The sequence below is a fragment of the Seriola lalandi genome, unplaced genomic scaffold (assembly GCF_002814215.2).
Source record: "Seriola lalandi dorsalis isolate HSWRI2012SDOR001 ecotype SW California unplaced genomic scaffold, Sedor1 jcf7180002054953, whole genome shotgun sequence".
NCBI lineage: Eukaryota > Metazoa > Chordata > Actinopteri > Carangiformes > Carangidae > Seriola > Seriola lalandi.
In genome coordinates, this window is record NW_019525504.1 from 508,189 (window position 1) to 519,379 (window position 11,191).

An 11,191-nucleotide genomic window follows, 5' to 3' on the forward strand; every position below is an offset into this window, starting at 1 on the left:
ATATATATATACATGTACACACATATATATATATATATATATATATATATATACTGTATGTATATGATATCAGTAACATGCATTGTAGTCGCATTTCATCCGATGTGCATTCATGCCGTTCAACCACTGTATTTGTTATCTATCACTACCATCTAGTGACTCAATTGTAAAGTACAGGAGGACATGCACATGAAACACACGGTGGAGGACATGGTGTCCACAGAATCCAGTTCATTCAGTAGCACAGTTTGGTTTACAGTAGTCAGGGCAGGTGGATTCTGTGCTGTGGTGTCAGCAGCAGGATTTACTCACTGATATGAAGATGTTGAGCAGATTCTCCAGCGTGGGCAGCTGAGGGATGAGCTTCTGGACCACTTTACTGAAGGCCTCGAAGATGGAGTGGTCGTATATACTGGTCAGATAGAAGCTGTTAAAACAAAAACATAATGAGTTACTTTGTTTTGTTTAATGTCAGCAAAGATACAGATACAAATACCTTCAGTACAGACACCAATACAAAGCTATCTGTGAATTAGAAGAATACAGACATTTTCTTCTACAATCTTCTTATTGTTTAAAAAGTCAAACTTCCCAAATCTTTAATATAGTCTAAGTCAGTGGTTCCCAACCTGTGAACTGGGGGCCCACTATCACTGTGATAAACCAATGACAGGAACTTTTATGTTGTCCTTATTTCATTCATCTAACCAAAAGCACATTTCACAAATCCAGAGACTTCAGGACCAGGGAACAGGAGGAGCTAACATGCTACTAATTTCTGGGTTTAAGACAGAAGAACTCTATGACTTTTTCATCAGTGGCACAGGTCTAGTGGGAGGTTTGGTATCAGACTGGATACAGTGTTCCATTTGTAATTTTGTTACACTGTGAAAATACTAATGAACAGGCTTTGAATAAAAAAGACTTTGTCAGATAAATATTGTCACATTTATAAATTATAATGTCTGAAAACTTAGTTGATTCCATTGAATTCCTGTGTGTTGATGTTTTACAGATTCATATAGGATTCTCTGCTCTTCTACTATTTTGATGTCTGCTCTAGTGTTTTTATTTACTTGTCTGTGTGGTGATTTATATGATAATTTGCTCTGAATGATTCATGAGATTCATGTTTACATTTGATTGGATTTTTGATGCATCAGATTGAATGCGTTCTTGTATAATGTATTTAAATGTGTTTTTCTGGGTGGTCCAGCTCTGCTCTGACTGGTCCAGTCTGACTCATCATGCAGGTCACAACCACCTGAGTGATGAATGTGTTTGTGTCTATATTTTGCTTGTTCTTGGAGCGCTCTGTTCGAGCATAACTGCTCTGTGAGGATAAATCTGCTGCTCAGCGCAGTACGCAGATGATATGATCATTTTGAAACGTACCTATATCACAGTGTCTATTCATTCCAGACATATTGTGAAACTTAAAAACCGTCTGCAGCTGCAGGTGAAGCTGACCTCAGGTGGATTCGTTCCAGGCCTGCGTCTGCGAGGTCGTCGCTGGCTCGTTTTTGAATGTCCCTCTGCTTCTCGATCTTGTGGTCGTCCGACAGGCCGTCCACTTTGTGAATGAACACCTCGAAGTTGATGTCTGGGTTGACTTTGTAGGCCCTGGTCACAGTGAGGTGCAGCCTGCTCAGAGCCTCCACGTAGTCATCCTGTCAGGAGGCGAAGAGGAGATTCACACAGCTGAGGAAGCAGACGTTAGACCACCAAGGTTCTGGATCATTCTACATTAAACCAGTGAGTTTAGCAGTGAAGATTAAAGAGTCTGACTAATGTCGTTTTATGAACGTTATCAAAGATTTTGTGTAGTAGTGTACAGTATGTGTTGTTATAGCTGCAGCCGCCCCCACCCTCCACCTTCTTCAAATGTCTGAGTCCTGATTGGAGTGGCACTCGGTTCAGCCCGCCAATCCACCCCATGCAATTTGGCACCAAGAGTGCAAAAGCCTGGCAAGCCTGTCATTCAGAAGGGCTAATACCCACCGCTCACCAGCATTCCTCCTGTAGTTGTTGAGCTTTTACTTTGTGTTTTAATATTGAGGTACTTGTTGGACTATCTGGGGACTGGGCCACAAGTGACTACACACACATAGAAAACTATTGATTTAGAGCAACCAGGAACATGGATATTTGGCTGTTTTTTGCTTCTTCCTTTTTTGAAATCAGGACAGGGGGGCAACCTGATGTGGGCAAATGGTTAGGGCCCATACCACATAAGCATAACCTTTTTGCTGCATGTCATTCTCTCTGTCCTATTTCCTGCCACTCTACACTGTTCTGTTTAATAAAGACATAAAAAAGCCCATAAAAATAACTAATAAATAATTTAAAAAATCACGAGGGAGTAGTCAGAGGGGTTTTCTTTTCCTTTAGACAGCTGGTTGAAACTCTTTGAGTACTTGTTTCTGTTTGCCCTGTTTCCCATTTCAGTTTAACTCATTTATTGATTTTAGCTGGACCGCAGCAGCAAGGTCATTACCCCATAATCTGGAATGTCTCTGACTGACTGACAGTTAAAGACCTTTTTTTTCAACCAGACTGGGTATAAACCTGGTTCAGGTCTGGACCATGTATGGACGCTAACCCGGGGCTTAGGGCTACACTTCTTGTTTTGACCAGTCTAACGAGCCACCCTAGTTTCCCAGCTGCACGGGAACTGCAGGGAAGAGGAGAAGCACTTCCAGTACACTGAGCCTCACCTCCATTACAGCAAATAAACTACTTTCATTACATGTATCATTATTACTAAAGGAGGCAGAGGAAGAACTAAACATAAGACACACCAAGCAGAGAGAGCAGGAGAGAGGGAGGGAGAGAGAGAAGTCATCGGTAACGAGGCTTCATACTAACGACTATGACCAACTCTACATATCAAACAGAGGGAGTCAGACATAAAGACCTGCCTCTAATAAAAGTCTGTTATGTTCTGGAGTTGAAGTAAATAAAGAATGTGATTGTGTGTTTGGTGATATTGTCAGACGAAGGTGGAATTATAAAATCAGTACTTGACTGGAGGCAGTCTAGACATATACTAGGATTAGACCTGGTATTGTTTATCCACTTCCCCAGTCTCCTTATAAATAAATTATTTTACTTTACCAACTACATCTGGTTTCATCTTGCTTCCCTTTTCCCAAAACGAGCAGGTAAAAATGTCTGCTGAAAAGTAACAGGAAATGTCAATACACAAATATGACCGATATGTTTGGGGTCAGGTAGAAACAGTGTCTCCATGACAACATTAGTCCATCAGAGAGCACAGACTAAAGAAACAAGGAAACTTCTGTGCACTGCCTACAACAAGATTTTTTTTAGTCCAAGACACTGGGTTTCTGTAACATGCAGGCATCTTCATCTGTAGGGATGGATATAAGATTTATTCATACTGGTACTTAATCATCAGTTCTCAGTACTAATTCTTCTCCTTAATTTATTACTGACTATTATTGATTACCAGTGTTTTGGGAAATATGCTTATCTGCTTTGATGCTTAGGGTTTGATGAGAGGATGGATTTATTCAGACTGAGAGTGTCTGAATGTTGATGAGCAAATCAATGAATGAGGTTAAATTGGAACCAGTGGCTACAGAAGCTTATAAGTTCAGGGGTTCTAACCAGTCAGGAACCAGAACCAATATAAGTCCAGTCCTCTATACCCCCCCATCCGCCATCTTTACCCTTCAGCGCTGATTCATTACTGTCACCTCCTCAGGATCATGATAAATCCTCCAGGACTTCATAGCTCTGTGGTCTGACCTGTGAGTCGATGACAAAGATCAGCGCTCCGGTTCCTCTGAAGATCATCTCGTAGTCGAAGGTGGGATCGAAGAAGTCGATCTGTCCGGGGAAGTCCCAGATCTGGAAGCTGACGAAAGAGCTGCTGGAGACGTCCTCCCTGCAGATCTTGTTGGTGCTCTCCAGGAACAGGGTCTCATTGGGGGACATCTTGTGAAAAACCACCTTCTGGATGGAGGACTTTCCACTCCTCCGTAGGCCCATCAACAGTATACGAGGTTTGACCTCTCCACTCAGTGAATCACTGAAGCCCAGCACTACACAGCAGGGACAGAAACACCAGGAATCAGGTGGGTAAAGCTACATTAGGAAAAAACTACGAACGCACACTTGCAGGTTTACAGGCTGTTTGTAGAAGGCCTCAGTTTACTGCTTAGCAGAGGAGGTAGTGTTGCCCTAAATATCATCATGATATGGCAGAGTAATGTTGTGGTAATGATATTCAATCGTAAAATACTGACAAATACTTGTTCGGTCGTCCTCTTCTGCTGTTTACACTGATCACTTATTCTCATTGTTGTAAATCTGACCTTTTATAGAAGAACCACTTTCAAACCATGTCTGACGTCTCTACATCTACTTCTTGACCTGTTTGCAGTGGATCTGCTGGTATTGTCACATATCACCCCCAAAACTCAGTCTATGACAACTAACAAATTCAAAACAGGTGTGTTTCCATCAACCTGTTTAATGCACAAGTTGAAATTTTCAACTTAACAGTAATGGAAATAGGTGAATTAAAAAAAAAAAAATTAAGAGCTTGCATGAGCTGGTTTTCCAGACTATTCGCATTCAAGTCGTGGCACCTGGCGTATCAGGGCCCAGATGGCCAGTTCAAACCAAGAGGCAGACCGCTGGAAATCTGTCGTCATCTTTAATTGGAACGATATCACACAAGAAACAAACTAGAATTACCGCCTCGCGGTTGTATGCCTCCATCAACCAGCCAAGTGTCAGGAAAAATGGTTATATTAGAATGGCCAGAAGTGTTTTTGCAGAACATTATGATGTCATGAAGTTGACCTTTGATCACTTAGATATGAAAGGTCATCACTTAATTTTATCCTTATAGACATTTGAGTTCAATTGTTTCATACTTAGTGAATGAATTCACGACTTATGATCAAAAACATGTTTTGTGAGGTCACAATGTGACAGAAGTGATGAAATTCCCTCTGGGCAATCCTGATATATTGCATTCACAAGAACATGAGATCACTATGACCTTGAAGTTTGACCTTTGAACAACAAAATCTAATCAGTTCATCTTTTAATCCAAGTGAATGTTTGGCCAACTTATTAAATTTCCTCAAGGTGATCTTGAGATTCCACATTCAAAAGGCCAAAACCCTGTTTTGTGAAGTCACTGTGAGTTTGACATTTCACCACCAAAATCCAGTTCATCTTTGAATCCAAATGGAAGTTGGTGCCAAAAGAAGTCAAGGCAATACTGAGATATTGTGTCCACTAAAATGGGAAGGATGGACTCCAGCTCTGTTCTGTCGCGGGTCCAGAGGCATAAAAAAAACAGCTCGATTCATATAACATCACTCAGTGGAAACACAGAACATTCACTATCGTGTTTTGTTGCCTTTTCTAAAAAAAAATCTCTTCTTTATTAATCCCTGACTGAAGAGCCTCTTAAGTTGCTGGTATAGAGGACTGAAACTCAAAATCAAAATACATAAATGACTCAACAAACAAATGGAGGCTGGAGGATGGAGGATGGCTTTGCACTGTGAGTGTCCTATTGTTCCTGCAGCTGCAGAATCCATGTCTTAAAACTATGGTCAATCACAAGTGTAACTAAACATATAGCCAATAGTAGCATCCTTCCAACCAGCTGACCCACAGGAAACTGTTTTAATGTGAGGCTGCCATCAGCTCGTCACAGCTCTGCCCATGGTCCCGCCCCCAACACTGTGATTGGAAAGTTACTTGTTTTTCATGTTGGCATTAATGATGTGTCTTCCTCTTTAGAAGAAAAGGCTCCTCATGAAAACTAATGGACAGAGCTCTGTATTTAATGCTGGCAGGTCTATGATGTCCTCTGCTGGACAACACTGAAATATAACACACCTGTTTACCTCTTCACTTTGTTTTGTGTGTGTGACTTTATTTTATTGTGTCATGGAAAATTAATGTCACAATGAAAAACAATTCATTTAGTGTTAAAAACAAAACACAAAATAATAATAATAATTTAATTAAATATATGATGTCCATTTAGTGATGACAGTAAATGCCAACATAAGCAAATAAAAATACCAATGTGTGTTTTTTTCTGTCTGAAGGAAAATGTGAATCAGACAAGCAATTATGTTTTTAACATGTCACCGACTGACATGAGCCCCCCTCCCTCCCCCTGTCTTTGACTGCACCTTCATCACACTTGACTGGGAACTTGAAGGAAAACGCCTTCAGACGAGCTTCTTCCCAGAAAATCACACGGCTGAGAGCATAAGTGCAGCCTCCTCTAAGACTGGGGTTCAGATAAGAAACACTGTCACCACTAGCTACACACTGCAGCTGTGATAATGAGGCCATGGCTCAGTTGTTTTGGGCAAAATCTTAAATTTGCTCTTAAAAATGTGCTGACAGAACACAAGCAAAACACTGAGATGGCAGTGTGTCAGTGCATTACAGTCTGTATCTCTCCCACGGCCGTAAAACAAGCAGCAAGAACTGTTACTACCAGAACACAGTCTCATAATAACAAGTAACAAGACTAGGTCTGAACCTTGTACATGTCTGGACCCCCTCTGGTCAAATCCTGATTTTATAACTCTGACGTCGTCTGACAAAATCACCAAACAAGTAAATGAAAGACAAAGACTGAGCTGTGATTTCAGCTGTATTTACTGTAACATGATCACTCACAGAGAAAGTTAGAGGAGAGTTATTTTTTCAGGCGCTTGCCTTTATTACAGTCATAGTGGGAGAGCGAGAGAGATAAAGAGAGAGAGAGAGAGAGAGAGAGAGAGGATGACACGCAGCATAGGGCCACAGGCTGGACTCGAGCCCAGACCGTCGTGGCAAGGACTAAGACCAAATGCAATACACTGCACCAGGTGAACCACCAGGGCCCGAGACAATATCTTCTATCTTTCATATTTAGTGTCTGACGCAGAGCACAGCCTCCGTCTGGGATCCACTGAACATCTTAATCAGCTCCTCGTAGTTTAACTGCTTCCAGCGTATTTCTTCAGTTCAAAATGATAAATGTCAGCTCGCAAATATAAAAGACATATTCGAAAACACAGATAAAGAAAGGACAGTAGTGCTTGTAAATAAATATTTTATCATTTATTTTAGATTGATTATTATTGCTATTATCATTCAGTTCATAATAACTCCTGGCTAAATGTCAGCGTGTGGTAAAAAAAATATATATATATATGTGTGTATATATATATATATATATATATATAAAGCACACAAAAACAACATAGAATGAACAGCAATGTTTATAAAATAAACATATTAGGGCTATTATTTACATTAGATTGTGGATTACTGTTATTGTTATTATTGCTGCTATTATTATGCTTAGATTTAACTCAAAGACACATAGGAATATTTCTCCTGTTAGAGAAGAAGGTCCGTTCGGTTGTTGTTGGACCAACTGTATTTCTAGTGCTGGTATGAACTACATCCATCTCATCACTAATCAGTTTGGCCAATTAATCTGCATCAGAATCAGCAGAACTTTGGCCCACGGCTGTGCTGCCTCCACAAGTCACACAGGGATGTACATCACAGTTCAGATAGAGGCTCTATCCACCAAATCAAGGTAATTGTGTACCTGAGATACTATATATATTATTGGCTGGATTGCAACAGCGAGCCCAGGCCTGTAATTGTGAATGTCCATGACGGACTGACTGACTGAGTGATCATAGTTCCACCATTGGTCAGTGAAATGCTCTCAGGGGGCGTTCACAGTCTGCATTGTTGCCAACAACTTTAGAGACTTGCAACAAATCTAGTTACTTTTCGTACGGTTGCTCTGAGAGTTCAACACACTGTTACTTAAGAAAACACATGCAAACAGACAAAACACAAACAACTTCAGAAAACATCATCAATTCGAGTCAGGGAAAGAGCGAGAGGGGATGACATGCAGCAAAGGGCCACGGGTTGGACTCGAACCCACTGCCGCTGCACTAAGGACTATGCCTTCATGATAGGAGAGCACCAGGTGAGCCCCCCCCACATCACTTTTAGTGTCCCCCTGGAAACACTTCTGTTGTGTTGTGAGTGTTTGCAGCTCATGTGTTGTCAAACTGATGAAGATGTTTTCTGAATTTGTTTGTTTTTTTGTCTGTTTGCATGTGTTTTCTTAAGCTGCAGTGCTTTGAGCTCTCAGGGCCACCGTATTCTCGGGCAAACCATGGCAACATAGAAGAGAGTGATGATGTCAGTTGTTTATAGCGCTTCCACAACAGTTTTCAACCACAGCCTCAATTTCACACGTTGACAACACATGTTCCAGGCAGATATCAAGTTTTGACCTAGTCTTTAGTTTAGTTGTTTGGCATAAAACGAAGCTGTACACACATTGTTCAGTTATTTTTCACAAAGTACTAGGTAATTAAAATACAGTAGAGCTGAATAAATGGCATTATCAGGAATAATTTACCAAATAATTTCAGTACAGCCTCTATTTGGTTATAATGAATGAAGTACAATGAGACTTTTTGAACTTAAATGTTTTTTTATGCTGGATAGCCATCTTCAGAGAAATCTACATTTTGTTCTCACTTCCTTGACCTTCCTACACTGTACCGTGCAGCAGCTGTTTTGTTGTTTACAGCTTGTGAGTGGTATCACACCCTGCAGTGATCAGGTGAGTCAGCTGCTGGTGGACACCAGCTTCGACACAGACACAAGACGTACAGCCTCGCTGTATGTAGCATTTCTGTATGTAGCATTTGCTCTGCACCATATGTGAAGCGGCTGCTCCCAGTCACAGCTGGAGTGTGAACAAGTCAACATACAGGATAAAGACTCCTCCTAGTCTGACTGCTTACACCTTCATGCTCAGGCAATGCCCACTGGTTTAATAAACGAGGAAATGAAAAAAAAATTAAATGTGGCAATACACTATGAAAATCATAAATTATTGATTTGCACATTTATTTATTTATTCTTATTTGGCTGAATTAAAATTAATTTATCTATTTACCTTGAATAATCACAGTTATTTATTTATTTCCCGTGTTCCCTTTGGGCCCCCACATGCCCTACTTGCTGGGGTTCCAGATGACAAATGACAGTTTGGATTATCCATTCATCCATCCATCGAGCGATTTGCCATTGATGACAGGTCATCGATCTCCATGACCTGGTACGACCTTGATGTTTTTACTGCAGTGACTGAGGTACAGAAATCAGTGAGTAACTTCACAGCTGAGCTGTCAGGTGATGCACATGTTACTGGCACCTGATCTTAAGTCTGGGACACTGGCTAGGATGGATGTCAAATAAGTGAATGGCCCAGTGCAACTTCAGCTGATCTGTGAATGCTGAAAAAGTGATAGAAAAGTGGACCAGACAAAAAGAGAGATAAAGACTAGGGATGTCCCGATCAAGTTTTTTTTGCCCTCGATCCCGAGTCATTTAATATTGAGTATCTGCCGATCTGATACTTCTATTTTCCTCAGTGCAGACTTCAAATACATTCAAATTATTAAAATCAATCTAATGTATATGCTTGACAGCTGAATAGCTTTAATGTTTTTTTTGTTTGTTTGTTTGTTTTTAACAAAATGACAAAGTAAACAAACTAAAAATATTTTACATGGCTCTTGTCACGGTTCCACTTAGTGCAGTTAACACAGAGACGGAGTGGTCATCCAAATCTTTCTGGCCTCCTGCTGTCTCGAGGAACTTTCCCTCCCCATCTCAAAGTCTCCTCCAGTGTGTGTGTGTGTGTGTGTGTGTTGCCTCAGTGCAGCCTCTGCCTGAGTCACCTGAGTGAACTTACTGTACTCACTCATTCCGTTGAGTGTTTCGTTTAGTATTGAACGCATCTGTTACTACTGCCTCACAAAATGCTTGCATTGCAGACATTGCAAGTGTCTGTTGAACTGCATTTGCTTTCCATTTGAAAATATTTCCACACTGCAGACACATATTGTGCTCTGTTTATGACACCTGTGTGACAGCTGACGTGGAAAAAAAGGATTGGCTTCGTGCCAAATAAAGCTGATACCCATCAGTTGAAAAATACCTTGATGGACCCTAATAACATTGATCATGTTTGGCCTGGACATATTGCCAAAGCCTGTTGTCAGTTGCACATTTTTAGTGTCATTTATAAATTAAAAATAAAAACAATCCTTTTTTTTCCTTTTACATTGTTGTTACTGTTACACTAGGCCTCAGTATTTTTTAATGTACTTCCAAGTTCTTGTTCAAAACATGTAAATTACAAAAAAATGAGCTTCCAGGAGTTTAGCTCACAAAAGTAAAATGGATGAAACCTAATCCAAAATCTATAAATAACACTCAAATGGATATTTAACGCACCAAATGTATAAAACCCTAACCATTAAATGTAAAATAACAATTTAATATAATAATAGGCTAATAATAATAATAATGAACTGTCTAGTTTAAACACAAACGTCATAGGCAGGTATAACTGGACCTCATGTTACAGTACTTACACTTATGTCACACTTGTCTCCCAACATGGAAGGAGACTCAGACAGATATAGTGTCGGTATGTAAAACCGTGCAGCCTAACTTTTTAAAATGACGCACATGAAGTTCCCAGCGGACCCACAGACCGTGAACATAACAGAGAAGGCAGAGCAGTGTACCGCCGCTGTGTGACCTTCCTGCGCCTACCTCCGTCCTCACAGCCCAGCTCTCCGTCTGAAAACGCGTCCAGGTCGTCTTCGTCGTCGTAATATCCCAGAGCCGAGTCCTCCGGCGCGTCGCCGCCGCTCAGAGCCGAGACTCTCTCGGTCGTCATGCTGGTTTCTTCTCCTGTCGCCCTGTCTGTGGTTTGGATTTTAAACCGCCTGTGGTGTCCAACTTTCCCAAACTGCGAGCTGATACGTGAGAGCCATGCTGGTGAACTTTCACCCCCAGCCCCCCCCCCCCTCTGCCTCCAGTCCTGCACACTGCAGCCACAGGGGGCAGGATCCGGGTTAGGGCTGTGATGCTGGTGGGTGTCCCGAGAAAACTGACCTCAAGAAAACAGGGCAAGCTTTTAAATAGTTTGTTGCCAATAATAATAATAATAATAACAGTAATAATAATAATAATAATAATAATAATAATAATAATAATAACAGTCTGAATGGATCTATAGTCTTTTCCTATGGTAACTAACTATAATATCATGTTTTTGTTAAATTTTATT

General features: G+C 40.8%; 1 protein-coding gene across 3 annotated transcripts in view; it reads right to left on the bottom strand.

The window, feature by feature from the left end:
- The window catches only part of rragd (ras-related GTP binding D), a 49,570-nt gene extending 38,652 nt beyond the window's left edge, over positions 1-10,918 (bottom strand). The window contains exons 1-4 of one of the 3 annotated variants that reach the window (XM_087170546.1): positions 10,672-10,918; positions 3,775-4,070; positions 1,471-1,670; positions 313-427 (exon numbers count right to left, since the gene is read on the bottom strand). In XM_087170546.1, the coding sequence (XP_087026672.1) occupies positions 313-427; positions 1,471-1,670; positions 3,775-4,070; positions 10,672-10,798 (738 nt within the window). In that variant the 5' untranslated portion in view covers positions 10,799-10,918. The remainder of the gene's footprint in view (positions 1-312; positions 428-1,470; positions 1,671-3,774; positions 4,071-10,671) is intronic. The other 2 variants (XM_023394780.2, XM_087170547.1) reach the window with 2 other exon arrangements.
- Positions 10,919-11,191: the final 273 nt, after the last annotated feature.